General features: G+C 43.9%; 1 protein-coding gene across 1 annotated transcript; it reads right to left on the bottom strand.

Annotated features, from left to right (window-relative positions):
* Positions 1–741: 741 nt before the first annotated feature.
* LOC139408352 (indoleamine 2,3-dioxygenase 2-like) lies at positions 742–20,034 on the bottom strand. Its single transcript, XM_071152162.1, has 10 exons — positions 19,936–20,034; positions 18,508–18,603; positions 17,716–17,835; positions 17,503–17,621; positions 17,286–17,300; positions 17,061–17,160; positions 16,728–16,845; positions 6,239–6,290; positions 4,858–5,006; positions 742–4,179 (listed from the first exon to the last, which is right to left on the bottom strand). Exons 1-10 carry the CDS (start codon positions 20,032–20,034, stop codon positions 3,830–3,832), a joined length of 1,218 nt encoding a protein of 405 aa, XP_071008263.1. The 3' UTR covers positions 742–3,829.
* Between the last annotated feature and the right edge of the window lie 3,501 nt (positions 20,035–23,535).

Raw genomic sequence — 23,535 nt, forward strand, 5'->3', positions numbered from 1 at the left:
AGACTTCAGTTTCTGGCTCAAACACCAGAGAAGATCAACTTATACCCTGGCTAGAGGTTAGAAAAACAACAAGGTGAGACTGGATATATTTAGGTCGTCTTGAGATGTAGCCTACAATATGAAGACGGATGTTATTTATTTACTGGGCAAATGCTTCTCACTTTTTTATTTATGAATTCCAATGGCACACCTTTTTGGTCTCTTTCCCCAGAGACCTCTGCTTGAGTAGAAGAGGAATCACCATGTGGAAGGCCTGTTTCTCTACAAAGCTACTTTAACCGTACATCAGCCTGTCGGCAAAGCACAAACATTTGGAGACTGAGATGGAAGAAGGAGTTATATACAGTACATTACAGTATATTAGTGAACCAACTCTACATGAACCCTTCTTGCCCCTTCTCTCCAGTCTTGAGAGAACCCAATCTCTGTCTCTCTCTATCCCCTCTCACTCTCTCCCCTCTCTCTCTGTCTCTCTTTCCCCCCTCTCTCTCTCTCTCCCCCCTCTCTCCTTCTCTTCCATCTCTCTCTCTCGCTCGCTCTGTCTCTCTCACCCATCTCTCTCGCTCTCTCTCTCTTCCATCTCTCTCTCCCTCATTCTCTCTCTCTCTCTCTCTCTGTCTCTCTCTCTGTCTGCACACAGACACACACTTCAGGAGTATGTTAAGAATGCTTGAGGTATCTGAGATCCTAGATTGCGTTGTCTTTTAGAAACAGGATATTATCCTATAGTTCTCCTCGAAGCTGTTCTAATCCCTCAGTGTTCAGAAATAGAAAAAAATGGACTTATTTTTAACATATTAAAGTTTATTGATAGGTTTTATTACTGTGTTATTCAACCTGCAGCAGACCTTTTTTTTTTAAATACCTTAAATGCTTTTCTTAAATATCAGTTGAAAAAGTAAGCATATTTTGCAACTTCTTTATCATGTCACACGCATAAAGCTTTCCGTGTCTTTAACTTACGCACTGGCTAACATCGCACTAACTTATTCTCACCCACAGCAAGGAAATGTACTGTAAAGACATGATGAAATGCATCACTATTCTCTCTGCGATATGTATTTCACATTCTAACACACTTGGCTTAATTGATCCTCATCACAGACCACGTGGTCATTCACATGATGCTATAATTCTGCAATTGATTGATTAACACTGATCAGCACCAAACGCCTTTGATTACCATCTCCTATATGATTACGTTAGGGGTGAAATCAACTCACCACCCAGGAGAAGCAATCCATGCACTGAACTTGCAATCTTTATATTTCTAAACCAGTGATAAATAGTGACTTTGGTAGCAGAGAGATTCAGTTGATGTAGCCACTAAAACGATATACTTACTGCACCATTAGTTTATGGACAATCATTTCAATCTCACATTAAAAATGTCACACAGACATCATGTGATTCAATCACACATCTGTTCTTGTCGACTGGGTTACCAAGTCTTTCATTATTTGGCTGTAGCATACTGAAAGACAGACACATAGCGATACCTTAAGGAAGTGCAATTCATTGATCATGTGCAATATTATGCATTTTGTACTGTTTTTACCTCACACAAAATGCATTTTCAATAAAAACCAATATAATTACGAGAGGTGTGCTGAAATTACTCTGTGGTATACTGTGTGAATTGCAGGGCAGCGACAGTTTGACACAAAGCAATGTTGATGGAGTATAAAAAGTTGGACCATCTGAGAACCGGTAGGTACATCAACATGGTACAGTACATGTCTTAATCTATGCTCTCTTCCCTGTCTTGTTGAGAAAGACTTGTAGCATGACCACGGCTCAGCTGCAGTGTAGGATTGTGTAGAGGTCTGCCCAGTCACTCTCAGAACTCTTTCGCCCTCTCTTTCTCTAAATGTGATTGGCCCACTCTCTGGCAGGGACACTACTGGTGTGCCCTGAGGTATGACAGTTTCCAGCCTGCCACCTGCTGCCAAAATACTGTCTGCTTGGACACCTGAATTCAAGGGTGTAATTTCCCTCTCTCTACCTCCCTCCCTATATTGCTTCATCCCTCACTTCCGGCTTGTGGAGCTAAGATCCCGAGCTACAGTGAAACCATAGTTACTATGGTGAAACAGGTTGGATAATTGACGCAAGCTCAGTGGCTCAGCTCCCTGAGGAGCTAAGTGGTTCAGGTCCCTAAGGATATTTATAGTGTATGAGTTTAACTGTGCTTTTGTACGTGTCAACTTTCCAGGAAGAATTTGATGGAATAGAAAATCTCCCTTTATAGAACAATGTAAGGGCCTTCTCATTATCCACATCCCCATGGTGGTTAAAGCCAGGCGATGATGGCATTTCTACCCATACTTACTCTATCCACTATTGGGATATCTAGTCATAAAAGCTACTTGACAAGCGAGCCCTCTCAAACTGCATACTGATGTTTCAAGTTGAAATGTGAGGCAATGCTGAGGCATGTAGCCTACTGCAGTTTACCACATCAGTGAAGGATTTGCTATGGCATCCGCCAGGTACTTTCATGTTAAGTGTGCTGTGCACATCACAGGACCATCCACTTTCAATCCCTTTTACCAACCCGACCCAGTACTGTGGCCACTACTACAGACAGATAACCATAAAAGACATCAGTGAACAACCATCATTTTTTTGGGCCATTTGAGACCCCATACAAAAGCATGGCTGGTAAGACCATGTGGTTTATCTACTGTAAGCCAGCCAACATCACACTTCATGACTGAGGGTTCCTTCTCAAGCATCCTTGAAACCATGATCCAAATAACTGCTGGCGGGTTTAAGATGTACTTTGGGTAGAGTTGGAGTTCCACAATGAAGCTTACAAGGTAAACTGTTTTACAATTCAATACCTATCACAGAAACCACCACTATCACCTAAGCATCAATGTTTTAAGATTTCTATATACCGCATACAGATGTAGGATCTTCATTTGATCACTATTTTTGTTGCTGAGAATTTTTATGCCCAGCAGGAAATGCAAAGTTGAAAGAATTCTAAAGTTTGTAATTTCCACTTTAAATGTCAGACTTGATTCATCCGAAAGAAAATTGTATCAACTTCATAAAAAATGTATTCCACATAATAATTCACATTTCCTGTTGCTTGCAGGATTCTTTTCCTGCTGAAGGAAACTGGCTCAAATGAAGATCCTACATCTGTATTTGTCTTTTATGCTAGTATGTCGATTGGGATGTACATTTTCCACAACCATAAAGTTGTGTTGTTAGGTCATAAACAACTGGCATATAAAGCATTTAGCTGTGATGGCTTAGTTGATAGCTCTACATCACGTGTCAAGATCATTCTGCGGAGGGCCGAGTGTCTGCGGGTTTTCGCTACTCCCTTGTACTTGATTGATGAATTAAGGTCACTAATTAGTAAGGAACTCCCCTCACCTGGTTGTCTAGGTCTTAATTGAAAGAAGAAAAAAAATGCAGTTACTCGGCCCTCCATGGAATGAGTTTGACAGCCGTGCTCTACATCATTCTCTTGGTTATTCCTAGTCAAATAGATCATCAAACTAAAACGCACTAGGCAGTGTTGGAAGTGGGCAGGCCCTCGCCAGAAGCCAATTTTCAACTAGTTTGAGTAATATTTACAATAATTATGTAGTGTTTGCCACAGCAAGATAAAATATATTAGTCAAGCATAATGATATATACTGTATATACAACCAATACAATGATGAAAGGTGTGCTGAAATTATTCTATGGTATACTATGTGAATTGCAGAGCAGCGACAGTTTGATACAACACCATGTTGATGGAACATATGCTGTATAAGTAACCAAACGATGGTGATCTATATCAGCGTTGACTCTGTGATGTGAGTCAGGTCTGTGAGATCAGTGCTCTCTGAGTGGCATCACGGATGCTCTTCAGGAAGGGCAGTGGGCTGGAGCCTCCGGTTCCGGTTTCATCCAACGCTGAGCCTACGCCGTTGAGTGGACAGCGCATGGCACGGGCCCGGTGACCAGGTACAGTGATGTACCGGGTCACGGCGGAGAGGTGATAACTCCGCAGGTTCACCAGGGCAGACACACAGGAGTCATAATTGATGCAGAGAGAAGGGCTGGAGCAGGAGAGGATAAAGTCACGTAGAGGGGGACAGCCAGACAGAGTCTCTATCAGCTGGCGGTGGGAGGGGAGCATGTACTCCCGCATGCGCTTCAGGAAAGATGCTGTACATGGAGAGATGGAGAGGGGGAACAATTGAGGAAAAATGAGGAGAGGGGAAAGGTGAGATCAGAGGGGAGATACGCTTGGATTAGAACCTGCCTTGGAATATCTAATAAAAGGGAAGAGAGACTGCAGATTCTTTCAAACAACACTATCATAAGATCTGCAAAAATGGAGAATCAACTACCCACTCAACAGTGCATAGTTGAAAAGCTCCATGAATAGTGCCGGATCAATGCTTTTATAGAGAAAATACATACAACCCCTTTCTGTTTACGTGGCAGTCAGCAGGTAGTGTATAAAAGGTAATTTGTTGTCTATGTAAACTTAAGATAGCACAAGGTTGATAGCCCGAGGGCTCAACCGATTAACTGCGTTCACATCAACAAACACTCTATTGTACTCCTTTCTGCAGGATTTCACATGCTGCGGTTGCACACAAATATCTCTAAGCTGTAAGCCCAGTCTTATGACGAAGTCACACCAAGACAAGTGTGTATCAGGTTAGGAAAAACACTAGCATATAACAAGAGACTATTCTTTAATTAAGCAATAAATCATGGGATAGCATGACTAATTATGTAATTTTCCACGACAAACCCAAATTGAAATATTACTGGAAATTCACTTGGAATTTTTATTCAGAAACAGAGCCTTATTGGGTCAGAATGGGGTTATACCTGCATGGTCGTCATGACAGATGCCCAGTAGCGCATCAAAGCACTGAATAGAGGAACTCTGGGCAGCACTTCCTCCTGACAGCATCATCGGCTCCTCAACTATACCCTCATACAACAGCCCTTCTGGAAGCATGGGGTTATCCCTCCATCTACGAAAGCACAATACAGGGTTATGCATGAAACTATTACAGCACAGAATGGGGTACATAATGTAGGGATAATGGATAAGGTTGTACAGCAGTAGAAGTAACAATAGCAATAGTAGCAGAAAGTTTCATTTTTATAGCATGAACCTTATCACACAATGTTGTTGGGATAAAATCAGTTGTATTTTTTGCCAAATTCTGTTTTCTCCATTTTGTTTTTCCACGTTTCAGAATTATTTTTATTTTTTTAGGTTTTCTCTCTCAAAATCACACTTTTTTAATAGAAAAACAGCACAATTGTATGTTTTAAGTCCACAACAATGCATAAACCACATCAGGAGACCACTTTTGAGAAAAATCATTTTTGGGTGTAGAATATACATTGAGCGTACAAAACAATAGGGAAACCTGCTCTTTCCATGACATCGACTGACCAGGTGAAAACTATGATCCTTTGTTGATGTCACCTTAAATACACGTCATTCAAAGCCTTGAGACATGGATTGTGTATGTGTCCTATTCAGAGGGTGAATGGACAAGACAAAAGATGTAACTGCCTTTGAACGGGGTGTGGTAGTAGGTGCCAGGCGCACCGTTTTGAGTGTTTCAAGAACTGCAACACTGCTGGGTTTTTTACGCTCAACAGTTTCCCGTGTGTATCAAGAATGGTCCACCACCCAAAGGACATCCAGCCAACTTGACACAACTGTGGGAAGCATTGGAGTAAACATGGGCCAGCATCCCTGTGGAACGTTTTTGTCACATTGTAGTCCATGCTCTGACGAATTGAGGCTGTTCTTAGGTGTCCCTAATGTTTTGCATGCTCAGCAGAGATGCTCTTTCATTCAAGTGTGCACCAACAAGAGACTTGTTTGAATAGCAGTGTTTCTGTAGCACACATGTGATTTCAGAGTTTGCTAAACAAATCATCACTGGATTACAGCAAATAATGATATAATTCTGTAATTAACATTTAATTGAAAAGGCATTTCCATCTACCAAAAGATGGTTAGCATTAGCATCTTTGCTAACTGCTAAACAAAGTGCTACAAACGTGCACACAGACAGCGGAATTCCCACATTGCCTCTTCAGAAAGTTGAAAATATAAATCACTGATGCGTTTTGTTAATGTCTTATGAATAACTTGGGCAAATTAATCAAATGTCTAATAAGTTGAATACATTTAGTTGATAATTAAATGGCTTGGATATGTATGGATTGTATCATACATTACCCTGAGAAGAAGATTCTCAGAGTTCCATGGAATGCAGTGGGGTCCACATGCCCTGAAAACAGAAATATTTCAATATTCCAATAACTTGCACAATATATATATTGTGACAGATGGCAGGGAGAGGTGAGGGGAGTGGTGATTGAAGGGAGATATCTTGCAGCCCGCCAGCTCCACTCTCAAGCCTTATATGGACTTCCTGCCCATATGAGGCAAGCCTGTGGGTCATTAGGCCATGGAGTGCTTGGGGATAAAAGAGAAAGCGGGCTGCACAACCTGGGAGAGGACTGAGAGGGAAACGTGTGTTATGGAGAGTGTGGGAAGAGAGAATTATCTGTGTGATTACCCGTTGAACCTGGACTGTCTGATTACCTCCACTGTGTACCGAACCGGTTTGGCTGAGGACCCGAGTTTTAGGAATGAAACGGACAACGAGAACAGATTGTGGACTGTGAACTGGTTGCTCAATTCCCCCCTTTCCCACAGTGTGCAAATTTCCCTTATAAATATCCCATTTGAATTCTAGTTGTGCTTTGTGTGCGTGTTTGGTTATTGAACATGGTGATGTGGAAACCCCACCCCCTTGAGCCTGCTACATGTGGTGGAGAATGCGGGCAAAGCAAACCATGAACTAAAATAGCGCCGGAAGAAATGGCAGCAGTTTTACGGCAAAAAAGAGCTTCTGAATATCAGGACAGCGATGACTCACCTCGGATTAGACAAAGATTTTTTCTACAACAAGACGACGCACAATACATTCTCCATACACCCCACAGAACAGACATTGCCGTTATTTGCAAGAGGAAGTGATGCAGGTACAGAGGACAAAGAGCCGGATGCCTGGTCAGGACCCTGAGAAGGAGACTGGGAAAGCTGCCGTTACCGTCAATACTATTCGCCACCTTGCAATCATTGGACAATAAAATAGATGAGGTACAATCATGAATATAAAAAACTGTAATATCCTATGTTTCACGGAATCGTGGCTGAATGACGACATGGAGGGGAGGGGAGGGGGGGTGGGGGGGGGGGGTGCATGAAATCTAAGGAAGTCTCTAGATTTTGCTGGCCTGAAGTAGAGTATATTGTGATAAATTGCAGGCCACACTACTTGCCTAGAGTTTTCAGCTATACTTTTAGTGGCTGTTTATTTACCACCACAGACAGATGCTGGCACTAAGACAGCAGTCAGTCAGCTGTATAAGGAAATAAGCAAACAGGAAACCACTCACCCAGAGGTGGCGCCCCTAGTGGCCGGAGACATTAATGCAGGGAAACTTAAATCAGTTTTACCTTACCTAATTTCTATCAACATGTCAAATGCGCAACCAGAGGGAAAACAATTCTAGATCACCTGTACTCCACATACAGAGACACATACAAAGCTCTCCCTCGCCCTCCATTTGGTAAATCCGACCACAACTCTATCCTCCTGATTCCTGCTTACAAGCAAAATTAAAGCAGGAAGCACCAGTGACTCGGTCTATAAAAAAGTGGTCAGACGAAGCAGATGCTAAACTACAGGACTGTTTTTCTATCACAGACTGGAACATGTTCTGGGATTCTTCCGATGGCATTGAGGAGTACACCACATCAGTCACTGGCTTTACCAATAAGTGCATAGAGGATGTCGTTCCCACAGTGACTGTACGTATATACCCCAACCAGAAGCCATGGATTACAGGCAACATTGGCACTGAGCTAAAGGGTAGAGCTGCCTCTTTCAAGGTGCGGGACTCTAACCCGGAAGCTTACAAGAAATCCTGCTATGCCCTGTGACGAACCATCAAACAGGCAAAGCATCAATACAGGGCTAAGATTGGATCATACTACACCAGTTCCGATGCTCATCTTATGTGGCAGGGCTTGCAAACTATTACAGACTACAAAGGGAAGCACAGCTGCGAGCTGCCCAGTGACACGAGCCTACCAGACGAGCTAAATCACTTCTATGCTTGCATCGAGGCAAGCAACACTGAGGCATGCATGAGAGCATCAGCTGTTCCGGACGACTGTGTGATCACGCTCTCCGTAGCCGACGTGAGTAAGTCCTTTAAACAGGTCAACATACACAAGACTGCAGGGCCAGACTGCAGGGCCAGACGGCACTCACATTTGTAGCCATGAAGTGCTTTGAAAGGTTGGTAATGGCTCAAATCAACACCATTATCTCAGAAACCCTAGACCTACTCAAATTTTCATACAGCCCAAACAGATCCACAGAAGATGCAATCTCTATTGCACTCCACACTGCACTTTCACACCTGGACAAAAGGAAAACTTATGTGAGGATGCTATTCATTGGCTACAGTTCAGCTTTCAACACCATAGTACCCTCAAAGCTCATCACTAAGCTAAGAATCCTGGGACTAAACACCTCCCTCTGCAACTGGATCCTGGACTTCCTGATGGGCCGCCCCCTGGTGGTGAGGGTAGGTAGCAACACATCTGCCACGCTGATCCTCAACACTGGAGCTCCACAGGGGTGCGTGCTCAGTCCCCTCCTGTACTCCCTGTTCACCCACGACTGCATGGCCAGGCACGACTCCAACACCATCATTAAGTTTGCAGACGACACAACAGTGGTAGGCCTGATCACAGACAACGACGAGACAGCCTATAGGGAGGAGGTCAGAGAACTGGCCATGTGGTGCCAGAATAACAACCTATCCCTTAACGTAACCAAGACTAAGGAGATGATTGTGGACTACAGGAAAAGGAGGACCGAGCACACCCCCTTTCTCATCAACAGGGCTGTAGTGGAGCAATTTGAGCGCTTCAAGTTCCTCGGTGTCCACATCAACAACAAACTAAAATGGCAGTCGTGAAGAGGGCACAACAACGCCTATTCCCCCTCAGGGAACTAAAATGATTTGGCATGGGTCCTGAGATTCTCAAAAGGTTCTACAGCTGCCTGGTACAGCAATTGCTCGGCCTCTGACCACAAGGCACTACAGAGAGTGGTGCGTACGGCCCAGTACATCACTGGGGCTAAGCTGCCTGCCATCCGGGACCTCTGTGGTGGTGTCAGAGGAAGGCCCTAAAAATGGTTAAAGACCCCAGCCACCCCAGTCATAGACTGTTCTCTCTACTACCGCATGGCAAGCGGTACCGGAGTGCCAAGTCTAGGACAAAAAGGCTTCTCAACAGTTTTTACCCCCAAGCCATAAGACTCCTGAACAGGTAGTCAAATGGCTACCCGGACTATTAGCATTGTTTTTACGCTGCTGCTACTCTCTGTTTATCATATATGCGTAGTCACTTTAACTATACATTCATGTACATACTACCTCAATTAGGCCGACCAACCAGTGCTCCCACACATTTGCTAACCGGGCTATCTGCATTGTGTCCCGCCACCCACCACACACCAACCTCTCTTTTACGCTACTGCTACTCTCTGTTCATCATATATGAATAGTCACTTTAACCATATCTACATGTACATACTACCTCAATCAGCCTGACTAACCAGTGTCTGTATGTAGCCTCATTACTTTTATAGCCTCGCTACTGTATATAGCCTGTCTTTTTACTGTTGTTTTATTTCTTTACCTACCTGTTGTTCATCTAACATTTTTTTTGCACTATTGGTTAGAGCCTGTATGTAAGCATTTCACTGTAAGGTAAAGATTGTATTCAGCGCACGTGACAAATAAACTTTGATTTTATTTTTTTATCTGATTTGAACCAAGCTCAATAACTAAACAGACATGGAGCACAATGGAAGCATCGGGAGCTGCTGGAGGAACAGCGTCAGCAGACCGCTCTCCTGTGAGCTCAACTCAACCAGCTGACAGCCACCCAGGCCAGCGTGGCTGCAGGCGCAGCAGTCTCTTGTTCCAAACCCAGTAGGTTTATACTGAAGCTGACAGAGGCTGAGAGCATTGAGCCTTACCTCCAAGCCTTCGAGAGGACGGCGGCTAGGGAAAAAATGGTCCCATGAGCATAGGGTAAGCCTGCTAGCACCCTTCCTGTCAGGCACAGCACAGAAAACCTATCAGGATCTGACGACAGACCAGGAGATGCATTACGAGGGGCTGAACAAGGAAATCCTGCGCCATTATGGTTACACCCTGATTAGCAGGGCACAAAGATTCCATCATTGGGCATATGATGCCTCAGCGTACCCTCGGTCGCAAATGCATGATCTAATTAGGCTGGCCAAGAGCTGGCTAACTACTGAAACACTGACGCTCATGCCCATTGAGTAAGTGGTCATAGATACATTTCTACGCTCTCTCCCGTTCGAAGCTAAAAGGTTAGCAAGCCAAGCTAACCCGCAGAGCGCAGATCAGCTGGTGGAACTGGCGGGAGGTCAACAGATGGCTTTCAAGGTTCTGTGCAGTGGACAACCATGGCAAGCTGAACTCTCCACTCGCCCGAAGGAGCCGAAAAGGGCGGAGGATCATGCCGGGACCCCAGCCAAGGATGGGAGGACACCAACAGCCAGCTCCCAGAGACAACGCCCCTTTCTGAACCTGGACAGCAGGAAATGCTACGAGTGTGGTGAGCGGGGACACATCGCCTGGAACTGTCCAAACCACGATGTCCCGATGCCTTTGGCCTCAGCCAGTGAGGTAGCCACTGGCCGTCCCTGGGGCTTGCTGATGGAATACTGGGCTGAGGAGAGTGGTCCTTCCCCTGTCACCCCGGTAAGAGCCAACGGAAAGGACACCACTGCACTTTCGGACACCGAGAGTATGGTGACCCTGATCCGACCTGACTTTGCCAAGTCCCCGAACCTGACTGACACCGTGGCCATCATGTGCATACACAGTGAGACCAAGGACTACCCTGCCACACTCCTCCACCTACAGACCACAAAGGGACATCACACAAGGTCAGTGGGAGTCATCCCAAACCTGCCTGTGCCGGTCCTTATCGGGAGGTATTTCCCGATGTTCCACCAACTGTCGACCAGTATGTTCAGAGACGTGAGGAATGGAGAGAACCAGAAGGGAGGAGGAAGCCGGAGAGGTGGGAGGGACACCAGAAGGAGTGATGCCCGGATGTGTGGATTCCAGAAGGTGGACTACCAGGAGTCAACAGAACCCCTCCCAAAGGGTGGCTGGGGTGAAGCAAGACTGGAGGCAGGTGTGGCGACTCTGGAAGACCTGTTCCCGATGGACCATGAGTTGGCGCCACAGCCCGCCTCTCTAGTGGGCCAGTTCAGCACGTCCCAATTGGAGGTTCTATAAAGAAGAAATTGCTGTATCAGGTGGTGAAGAATAATGACGAATTCATGGAGTTGTTGTTGGTGCCCAGTCCCTGCAGTTGGCGCACTCCCACCTTCTTGGGGCTCACCTAGGGGTGGAGAAGACCTTAGACCGGATCAAGGCAATATTTTACTGGCCAGGTGTGAAGAGAGCAGTGGAGGATTACTGCCGCAGTTGCCCGGAGTGCCAGCAGGTGGCGCCAAAACCACACTTTTGCAGCCCCTTAATTCCCCTACCCATTATTTCAGTCCCTTTCAGCAGGATCGCAATGGGCCTGGTGGGATCTCTACCAAAGAGCAACCGAGGGCACCAATACATCCTGGTGATTCTGGATTATGCCACCAGGTACCCGGAAGCCATTCTCCTCTGCATCATGGCCACCAAGGGAATCGCACATGAGCTAGTCATGCTGTTCACCCAAGTAGGCATCCCTGACGAGATATTAACTGACCAGGGAACCCCATTCATATCGCAAATCATGAAGGACCTCTGCAAACTAATGAAAATAACCCAGTTGCGCATCTCAGTGTATCACCCACAAACCGATGGAAAGATTAAATCGAACCCTGAAGCAGATGCTAAAGAAGGTGATGGAGGCGGATGGAAAGAATTGGGACCAGCTGCTACCCTGCCTGATGTTCTTGATATGAGAAGAGCCCCAAGCTTCAACACGGTTTTCTCCCATTGAACCCCTGTATGGGAGACAACCCCGAGGACTGCTGGACGTGGCTAAAGAAGCAACCGTCGCCCCATCAACCCATGGTGGACCAAGCGCGGATGGAAACCCTGGGGCCCTGGTACAGGAACACATGCTGGAGGCCCAACCGTGGGTGTACAATAGAGGGGCACAACAAAGAGACTTCCAGCCAGGAGACAAAGTGTTGCTGTTGGCCCCCACCTCAGAATGTACGTTTTTGGCCCGATGGAATGGGCCGTACGAAGTCCTTGAGAAGGTGGGTGAAGTCAACTATAGGGTCAGACAGCCGGGACGTAGGCATCTGACACAGATTTACCATGTGAATTTATTAAAGAAATGGAATGCACGTGATGTACTCTACTCTGTTGCCCCAAAGAAGGCTACCACAGAGACAAAGCCTGCGAAGATGCCACTGGGGGAGCTGCTGAGCCAAGCACAGCAGCAGGAGCTGACAGAGTTTGTCGGCCGGAACCAGGATGTGTTCTCCAGTTAACCAGGACACACCAGGACACACCAATCTGGTACAGCACAGCATCATCACCGAACCCGGGAACAAGGTGAAGTTGAGAGCCTACCGCATATCGGAAGCAAGGAGCAAGGCCATCAGGACTAAGGTGAAAACAATGCTGGAAGCTGATATTATCGAAGAGTCGAAAAGTGAGTGGTGCAGCTCCATAGTCTTGGTGCCGAAGCCAGACGGCACCTTTCGCTTCTCTAATGATTTTAGAAAAGTAAATTAAATCTCAAAGTTCGACGCCTACCCCATGCCCTGAATTGATGAACTAATCGAACGGCTAGGGACCACCCGATTTATCAGCACACTTGACCTGGCGAAGGGTTATTGGTAGGTGCCCTTAGCTCCCGAGGTGCAGGTGAAAACTGCTTTCACCACCCCTGATGGGCTGTTCCACTACAAGAAGCTGCCCTTTGGGTTGCACAGGGCCCCGGCCACCTTCCAAAGGATGATGGACTGGATTCTCCGTCTCCATCGTGAGTACGCAGCGGCCTACCTTGATGATATTGTGATCCATGGAAGCGAGTGGGAGACAAATCTAAACCAGGTGAGCGTGGTATTGCAGGCCTTATGGGGGAAGGGCTAACAGCTAATCCAACGAAATGTCGGCTCGGCCTACTCAGGAGGCTGAGTACCTGGGGTAAACAATCGGGAGGGGATGTGTCAAACCCCAGGTGAAGAAAGTGGAGGGGATTCGGGACTGGCCCCGCCCCCTCACCAAGAAGCAGGTACGCACATTTGTGGGATTGACTTGTTACTACCAGATAATTATTTTCCACTTTGCCTCCCTAGCCAGCCCCCTGACAGATCTGACCAGGAGCCGTCTGCCCGCCCAAGTGACGTAGACCGGGGAGATGGAGAAAGCCTTCCAGGACCAAAAGGGAGCACTGTGTTCTGGACCAATGCTGGTGACCCCGGACTTCTCCAAACCACTGGTGGTACAGACCGATGTGTCTGAAACAGGGGTGGGTGCTGTCCTATCACAGCTACAAGAAGGTGAGGAACACTCAGTCGTGTACATCAGCCGGAAGCTGTTGCCGCAGGAATAAATATATTCCACTGTGGAGAAAGAATGTCTAGCGTTCAAGTGGACGCTGGAGATACTGAAATATTAGTTATTTGGAGGGCACTTCACCCTCGTAACGGACCACGCACCACTGGTTTGGATGTCACGGAATACGGACAGTAATGCCCGGGTCACCCTGGTTCCTATCCTTACAGCCCTTTGCTTTCTCTGTCGTCCGCAGATCAGGTGCAGCCCATGGAAATGCCGATGCCCTCACCAGGAGGGATGCTCTAGGGAGCTGCACCGTCCCTCGTGGGGGGGGGTCGCACATGTCAGGGAGAGGTGAGGGGAGTGGTGTTGTGCTTTGTGCGCGTGTTTGGTTATTTAACTTGCTCTTGAAACCCCACCCCCTTGAGCCCGCAACAATATATACAGTTGAAGTTGGAAGTTTACATAAACTTAGGTTGGAGTCATTAAAACTCGTTTTTCAACAACCCCACAAATTTCTTGTTAACAAACTATAGTTTTGGCAAGTCGGTTAGGACATCTGATTCAGTCATTTTCCAACAATTCTTTACAGACAGATTATTTCACTTATAATTCACTGTATCACAATTCCAGTGGGTCAGACATTTACATACACTAAGTTGACTGTGCTTGAAAAATTCCAGAAAATTATGTCATGGATTAGAAGCTTCTGATAGGCTAATTGACATATTTTTTGTTAATTGGAGGTATACCTGTGGATGTATTTCAAGGACTACCTTCAAACTCAGTGCCTTGATATCATGGGAAAATCATGGGAAAATCAAAAGAAATCAGCCAAGATCTCAGAAAAAATTGTAGACCTCCACAAGTCTGGTTCATCCTTGGGAGCAATTTACAAACGCCTGAAGGTACCATGTTCATCTGTACAAACAATAGTACGCAAGTATAAACACAATAGGACCATGCAGCCTTCATACCGCTCAGCAAGGAGACGCGTTCTGTCTCCTAGAGATGAACATACTTTGGTGCGAAAAGTGAAAATCAATTCCAGAATAACAGCAAAGGACCTTGTGAAGATACAGGAGGAACCAGGTAGAAAAGTATCTACATCCACAGTAAATCGAGTCCTATAACCTGAAAGGCCGCTCAGCAAGGAAGAAGACAGAGACTACAGTTTACAACTGCACATGGGGACAAAGAAGTCTGATGAAGCCAAAATAGAACTGTTTGGCAATAATAACCATCGTTATGTTTGGAGGAAAAAAGGAGAGGTTTGCAAGCCAACAAACACCATCCCAACCATGAAGCACAGGGGTGGCAGCATCATGTTGTGGGGGTGCTTTGCTGCAGGAGGGACTTCTGCACTTCACAAAATAGATGGCATCATGAGGACGGACAATTATGTGGATATATCTCAAGACATCAGTCAGGAAGATAAAGCGTGGTCTCAAATGGGTCTTCCAAATGGACCATGACCCCAAGCATACTTCCAAAGTTGTGGCAAAATGGCTTTAATTAAGACAACAAAGTCTAGGTATTGGAGTGGCCATCACAAAGCTCTGACCTCAATCCTATAGAGAATTTGTGGCATAACTGAAAAAGCGTGTGTGAGTAAGGAGGCCTACAAACCTGACTCAGTTACACCAGGAGGAATGGGCCAAAATTCATCCAGCTTATTGTGGGAAGCTTGTGGAAGGCTACTCGAAATGTTTGACCCAAGTTAAACAATTTAATGGCAATTCTACCAGATACTAATTGAGTGTATCTAAACTTCTGACCCACTGGGAATGTGATGAAAGAAATAAAAGCTGAAATAAATAATTCTCTCTATTATTATTCTGACATTTCACATTCTTAAAATAAATTGTTGATCCTAACTGACCTAAGACAGAGCATTTTTAATCGGATTACATGTAAGGAATTGCGAAAAACTGAGTTTAAAACTTCTTAAGGCTAGGGGGCACTATTTTCACATCCGGGTGAAAAGTGTGCCCAGAGTAAACTCACTGCTACTCAAGCCCAGAAGCTAGGATATGCATATAATTGGTAGATTAGGATAGAAAGCACTCTATGTGTGTGGGTATAACAGAACTTATTTGGCAGGCAAAACCCAGAGGACAAACCATCCAGAAAATATTTTGAGGTCAATCTCTTTTCAATTCAGTTTTCTATGTGGATCTAGATTTCTAAGGCATTTGCTTGCAGTTCCTATCGCTTCCACTAGATGTCAACAGTCTTTAGAAATTGGTTGATGTTTTTCCTTTGAGAAACTAAGAAGTAGGGCTGTTCAGAACGAGGGTTGAGTCCAGTGTACTGTTGTGGTTGGCACGTGCGACCTGAAAGCTCGCTCCACTTTGTTTTCGTCCGTTATTGAACACAGTTTATCCCGTCTTAAATTGTATTGATTATTTACGTTTAAAAATACCTAAAGTTGGATTAGGAAAGTTGTTTGAAATGTTTGGATCAAGTTCACAGGCATATTCGATACTTAGTAGTCATGTTGCACGAGTTGGAACTGGTATTTTTCTGGATCAAACGCGCCAAATAAATTGACATTTTGGAGATATAACAACAGAATTTCTCGAACAAAAGAACCATTTGTGATGATTAATGGACATATTGGAGTGCCAACAGAAGAAGATCTTCAAAGGCAAGGCATGAATTATATCGTTATTTCTGACTTTTATGCCGCGCCTGGCGGGTTGTAATGTGATTTTCATGTGTTTATTTGATGGGTTGCTGTCCTCAGATAATAGCATGGTTTGCTTTCGCCGTAAAGCTTTTCTGAAATTTGACACTGTGGCTGGATTAACAAGAAGTTCATCTTTAAACCGATTTACAACACTTGTATGATTCATGAATTATTATCGAGTATTTCTGTTTTTGAATTTGGCGCTGCTATTTCACTGGATGTTGTCAAATCAATCCCGTTAACGGGATTGGCGTGCGAAGGGATCACTAAGAAGTTAAATGTATTTGGCTAAGGTGTATGTAAACTTACGACTTCAACTGTATACTACCTGGGTATGGATATGATTCACTGTGGATAAGGTAAGAATGTAACTTACTGTGCATGAGCTCAAATATTTCCTTCATCTTCCTCAGAGACTGGCCCACTTTGTAGAGGCCCTTCTGTATGCTGATGATGTCACAGGTTACCACAGCATTCATCACTGAAAACGCCCCCTAGACGTAGTTCAGGACAATTAGGACTCATAATCAAAAGCCCCTTAATGGTCATAGCGAAAGAGACCACGAAAGACAGAAAGAGATTACAAAAACAGAGAGAGAGGGAGAAACAGGGTTATAATGAGAGACAGAGAGATGTGAAGTGTGTGAGAGATACAGTACATAGATAGAGACAGAGACAAAGAAAGACAGAGACACACATAGAGACTTGCCTGTATCCCTGAGCTAGCAGCCCTCTCCACCAAAAGAGAGACCAGGAAGAACCCTTTACAGCTTTCTCCCCCAGGGAAAGAGAACAGTGTTTCCAAGTTCCTATATTGAAATGCACATGAATATCACATGGAAACCACAACAATATCAAATAGAAACCAAACTGAACCGAAAACAGGAATTTACAGGAGATGTAATTCTCATGACAGTGGTTCTGTCAAACTCACCCAATTTCCATGTCCCTGAAATAACAAATGTGAGAAAGAATGTCAATACATTGCATGTGTTTCATAAACAGTACATAGTCCTGTCGTGTTAGTAGACGAAATGGTTGTGGACATAGGTGTAGTGGCATATTGGTACGGGTTGGAAAGAAAGTGGTCAAGTAGGTAGAGGTGAGGGATAGTGACAGACCAGGGTGTAAGGGTCAAAGGCCCAGCTCACCCTGTAGGGTCCTTGAGTCTCCAGTTGACCAGAACAGAGTCTGCATAGGTCAGGATGGGAGGCAGGCCGAGTCTCTTGGAGACCAGCCAGTAGGGCAGAGCCAGGGATTTGGGGAGAGTCTAATAAACACAAACACCGAACATGCCAACAATCAATGGGACAGATTCCAGTGTTCATGTCTGAGGTTAAAGGTCACTCTGAGCTGATTTTTACCTGGGCCGGCAGGTGTTGCCCCTCCTGCCAGACATACCCCATGGTGATGAAGCCCAGGGCCAGGTGAGCCAGCCTCAGCTCCCGGTGGCCCTTTAGGTGATGGGGACTCAGCACTGGCATCTGTTTACAACAATGGTAACAATGAGTCTGTTAGTATGGAGTCTATCAGCAACACTGGTACAATCACACACGCAGCGGTGTAAAATACTTAAGTAGTTTTTTGGGGAATCTGTACTTTACTTTACTATTTATATTTTTTTGACAACTTTTACTTTTACTCCACTACATTCCTAAAGAAAATAATGTACTTTTTACTCCTTACATTTTCCCTTACACCCAAAAGTACTCGTTACATTTTGAATGCTTAGTAGGACAGGAAAATTGTCTAATTCACGCACTTATCAAGTGAACATCCCATATCCTCGCCACTGACCCTGACATGGCAGACTCACTAAACAAATGCTTTGTTTGTGAATTTTGTCTGAGTGTTGAACTGTGCCCATGGCTATCCGTAAAAAAAAAAACTTGTCTGGTTTGCTTAATATAACAAATGTTAAATTATTTATACTTTTACTTTTGATACATTTAAAACCAAATACTTCTAGATTTTAGTCCTTTTCTCTTAAAGTATCTTACCTATAACTCAAGTATGAAAATTGGGTACTTTTCCCACCATTGCACACGTCAGCACGGACATCACAAGCCCAGACACATGCATAATCACATCAGTACTGAAGCCTAAATCAAGTGTATTTGATTGTTGACTGAGATACAGTCCATGTGGTTTCTCACCTCATTGACCAGGTCTCGCAGCTGATGTGTTTGGATGAGGGGTGTGAGGTTGCTGGCCAAGCACATCCATACCCGGTAGTAATCTGGAAGGTCTGTCTGAAATGGGCAAAGGTCATATAGCTAGATATGACAGTACATTGTTTTATCTGTGCACTATACGCAAAATAAGAAAATGGTTGGTTCTAGAAGTTCAAGCAAAAAATATGTTTCTGTCTGAAATCGGAATGTACTGTAAGTTAATGAGGTGTGATGGGATAAAAGAATGCACTAAAGTAGAGAGTAGAACTGTATCTAGTCCCTCAAGTCTCATTGATCTAGTGTTGACATTGAGCACACTGTTTCCAGTCTAAGTCAATAGAGACCAGAACAGACCAACTGTCATTGCCTCACAGCTCAGTACACGCTGGAGGGAGAAAAATCAATAGGTATCCATATAACATCCCATTCTCTGTTCTGTACAGTATCTATGCTTATCTATCTCCAGTCTCAATGTCACGTTATGATCGCTTCACGTGGATGTCAGCCTCTGTGAGTGATCTGTGTCTGAGCTAGTTTTTCTATACTGTATCTCTGTCCCTTTATTATTGAACACATCCCTTTTATCATTGTTTCTGCAGTCGTCAAGTTCAATAATAGAAGGTAGTGGACAATGTCATGTGACAACCAAGCAGTTCCTCAAATCTAGGCTAAAGAGTTTAGGAAGTTCAATTTCCCTAAATTTACAACATGTTGATTGTCATACTGGATTTTGGTTAGAAAGAAACTAGACATGGCAGTATGGTGTGATGGGATAAAAGCATGATCTGAAGTAGAGAGTAGAACTGTATCTAGTCCCTCAAGTCTCATTGATCTAGTGTTGACATTGAGCACACTGTCTCCAGTGTAAGTCAATAGAGACCAGAACAGAACAACTGTCATTGCCTCACAGCTCAGTGCACGCTGGAGGGAGAAAGATCAATAGGTACCATATAACATTAACCAAAGCAAACATATTTCTGAGTTTAAAATCATGGTAGCACATGGGATTTGTGGATCAAGACTTACTGGAGGAAATACTATAGGTCACTGACACAGAAGTAATTCCACACTTCTAATTTTTTCTATTGTGAAGTCTACAGACTGATGTTAAATGTGGACGTAGGTTCTTTAATTTTGCTTTTCACATTCACAAAACAATACCAGGAAATTATTTGAATGGTGACTTAGTGAGTAGATCAAATTTGTAAAGAGCAGCAGTCTAGCTTGTTTTAACAGAGAACTAAACAGCATGTAAAGGAAAATTAACCAATAATGTAATAAATAAAATGGCAACTGATGAACCTGAAGACTCACCATTTATAACGTTCTGTTAACAGTAATTGCAGTATTTTGAAATGTTTTTATGCTCAGCTCAAAGTACATATATAAAGTTGGAAAACGATGCCTTACTGCTGGCTGCTCCAGGATGAATCCAAACTCCTCAGACACGAAGAAACAGTCCAGATCAATCTGCAGTGCTGACCTGGGGAATCTCTCTCCGTCTCCCATTCTCTGTTCTGTACAGTATCTATGCTTATCTATCTCGTCTCGTGTACACGTTATGATCGCTTCACGTGGATGTCAGCCTCTGTGAGTGATCTGTGTCTGAGCTAGTTTTGCTATACTGTATCTCTGTCCCTTTATTATTGAACACATCCCTTTTATCATTGTTTCTGCAGTTGTCAAGTTCAATAATAGAAGGTAGTGGACAATGTCATGTGACAACCAATCAGTTCCTCAAATCTGGGCTAGGGAGTTTAGGAAGTTTTTTAAATTTCCCTGAATTTACAACCTGTCATACTAGATTTTGTTGAGAAAGAAACTAGTATTTATCATGAAGTTTCACAGAAATCTGAATCATAAGCCCATTCCTGTATCCATTCCTGCATTCCTGTATCACACCTATTTCAGGTCCAAAAAAATCCCAATAAAAAACTAACGAACAGATACAATCCTATGGACCCACTCCCATGTAAAGCATTATTAGGACATACAGTACAGTATGTGCAGAGATGGAGAAAGGAAGGAAGAAAAGAGAGGGAGAGAGAAAGCAAGAGAAAGAGAGAGAGGGAGAGACAGGGAGACACAGAGGGTTTTATTTTTGGCTGGTGTTAACCCTTTACAGACTAAAGGCGGACCCATGCTTCCCAACCGAAACAGTTCGGTACGGTTTGTGCATATATTATGATGGGGCGGCAGGTAGCCAAGTGGTTAGAGTGTTGGGCCAGTAACCGAAAAGTTGCTGGATCAAATCCCAGAGCTGACAAGGTAAACATCTGTCGTTCTGCCCCTGAACAAGGCAGTTAAACCACTGTTCCCCGGTAGGCCATCATTGTAATTAAGAATTTGTTCTTAACTGACTTGACTAGTTAAATATCAAAACATATATAATAAAAATATTGTATGGCAAGTGTTATTTGGCCTAACTATTAGGCCATACAAACACATTGAATAACAGATTCACTACATGGAACAACAGATAGTCCCCCCAAAAGCAAGTTTCTTCTGAAGTGTTTATCTTATATCTGAGAGATATCAGAAGATCATGAAACAATTATTTCTTATTATTTTTGGCACTAAACAGTCTCCATAAATAGTTCCAGAAATGTTTTCAACTGGTACTGGGGGACCTTCAGAGTCTTGTGAGGCCTGAGGGCGTCCTAGAGCAAAACAACCAGCATGCACCTGTTCGTGAGAGTTTCGCCTTTTCAGAGTGGTCATATTAGTGTTCTGATGCTACAGACAGAAGTTGGTAGATCGACTGTACCGACTTCAGACGAGTCCCAAGACGCTTGTGGGGGTCATAGAGCAAAACACCACTCTAGCTCTATCACCTTTCACCGCAGATGCGGAAGTGCGACATAGCAGGATTATCTCTAGTTTAAACTGACAGATTTTTATGGAAATTGTTTTAATTATGCTAATTAGAATTCAACGGGGGCGCAGACATCAACTCTAGGGTTTTTTAAAGCAGCGCTACGGTGATAAGAGAATTTCCAATTCCAATGATAATAACAATCAATCAATAGCTCTGACCAATTCCTGAGGTTTGTAAAACCATGGGAATAATAATAATTAGTCAAAGACTCAGCTTATTTAAAAGGTTAGTACAGTTTATTCAGAGAACGTTCTAAAGTCAAGAATACAAAGACATTCATTTTATACTGACTTCTCACACCCACACATTCACACAGCCATACGCACACACACACACACACACACACACACACACACACACACACACACACACACACACACACACACACACACACACACACACACACACACACACACACACACACACACACACACACACACACACACACACACACACACACACAAACAGACGCACATACACACATACCCACACACACATGCACACAAACAGACGCACATGCACACATACCCACACACACATGCACACAAACAGACGCACACACATGTCCTGCTACCCAGTCGCCAGAGCTTTGTGACCTTGTTCTTGACACGTACTCCCTGTTCTCCACCAATCTCTAGTCAGGTCGGCACCAAGCTCAGACAGTCTGTGTTTATAATAACATAAAGACATATTGTTTTACCCTAATTCTGACTAGAACTACACATTTATTAATTATGATTTTATACATTCTAATCACTTCCATACAATCATATGTTTCAGGGCGGAATATTCTAATCATTCAACTAACCGATAATTCTCACCTAACATACGGTCAAACGTTCTTTCATTGGCAATTTCCCTGTTATATCCAGCATGCTGCTATTTTTAAACTGTTATGCAAGGATTGGTAATTTAATGTTTTTATATCAGCTCCTTGGGAGGGGTGGAAATATCTGAGTTGTGGCCTTACAAACGTGATCCCAAGTGCTAATTTCAAGCAGCACTATTTAAGTGTCTAGGTCTTGTCTCCTGTCTGATACATTTGTACTTGGTCTTGACTCGGTCTCGGACAGTGAGGACTCATCATTTCTTCCCAAGACTAGCTGTGACTAGCAGAGTAAATAACTCCTTTTATCAGCTTCCATTCAGTCAACCCATAAAACTGCTTCGGCCATGCCAAATATATACACTCCTTTCTAGATACATTAATACAGTATCTTAACAGCCATGATATATTTTATAGACATGTTTGCGCAGTGACAAACCTACAGAATAGGCCTTCATTTTGTGACAGGTTTGTGATTCTGAAACGACAGCAACTGTAATACCAGCACACCCATTTAGGAGAGTGCACTTTTTGTAAAACAAAGGGCCAATGGTGTAGTGGAGGCTACAGTATATGCAGATATAAGCCGAATACCCACTTTCTTTTCAGTGGGCATTGCGTATACTCCTAAATCACGACTGATACGTATAAAAGTAGTGTAGTGGATGTATATGACTTATCAATTATCTAGTACAATAGAGAAATCATGCACAAAGTAGACCATACAATCGCAGAGTATGTGAAATATATTCACATGCGCGCCTCACACATAGTCAAGTTTCAGAGGAACATCATCTGCAGGCAGCAAGAGTGTGCAGCTCTCAGAAGAATGACATCGGTAGTTGGTAGGAGAGACGTTTCAACTTATGATATCTACCAGTAAATGCTAACTAAAGCAACAATGGGTATGCAAACGAGGTATTGAAAAGGTTTAGTCCGAAGTGTTGGTTAGTAGGCTAGGCTATTTGTGATGTGCAATTGTCATCATGCCTGTTTGCATCAGGGGCGTAGACATGGATTGGCCCACCCACTGGGGAGCCAATCAGCCCAATCAGATTGATGTAAAATGGCGCCGACAGATATGGCAGCTCTGCTTATAGCTCCTAAGCAACTTTGCAGTATTTGAATTTTTTTAACGTGTTATGTCTGTCATTATTAGCCCAGAAATGTTTTTGTTTTATTACATACAGCCGAAAATAACTTTTGGATATCAGAGCGATGGTAACTCACCAACATTACATCCAAGAATACGACTTTCCGGAATGGATCCTTTGTTCGTAGCCCCCAGGGCAATTGAACTTACTCC

Source organism: Oncorhynchus clarkii, chromosome 1 (assembly GCF_045791955.1).
Source record: "Oncorhynchus clarkii lewisi isolate Uvic-CL-2024 chromosome 1, UVic_Ocla_1.0, whole genome shotgun sequence".
Taxonomy (NCBI): Eukaryota; Metazoa; Chordata; class Actinopteri; order Salmoniformes; family Salmonidae; genus Oncorhynchus; species Oncorhynchus clarkii.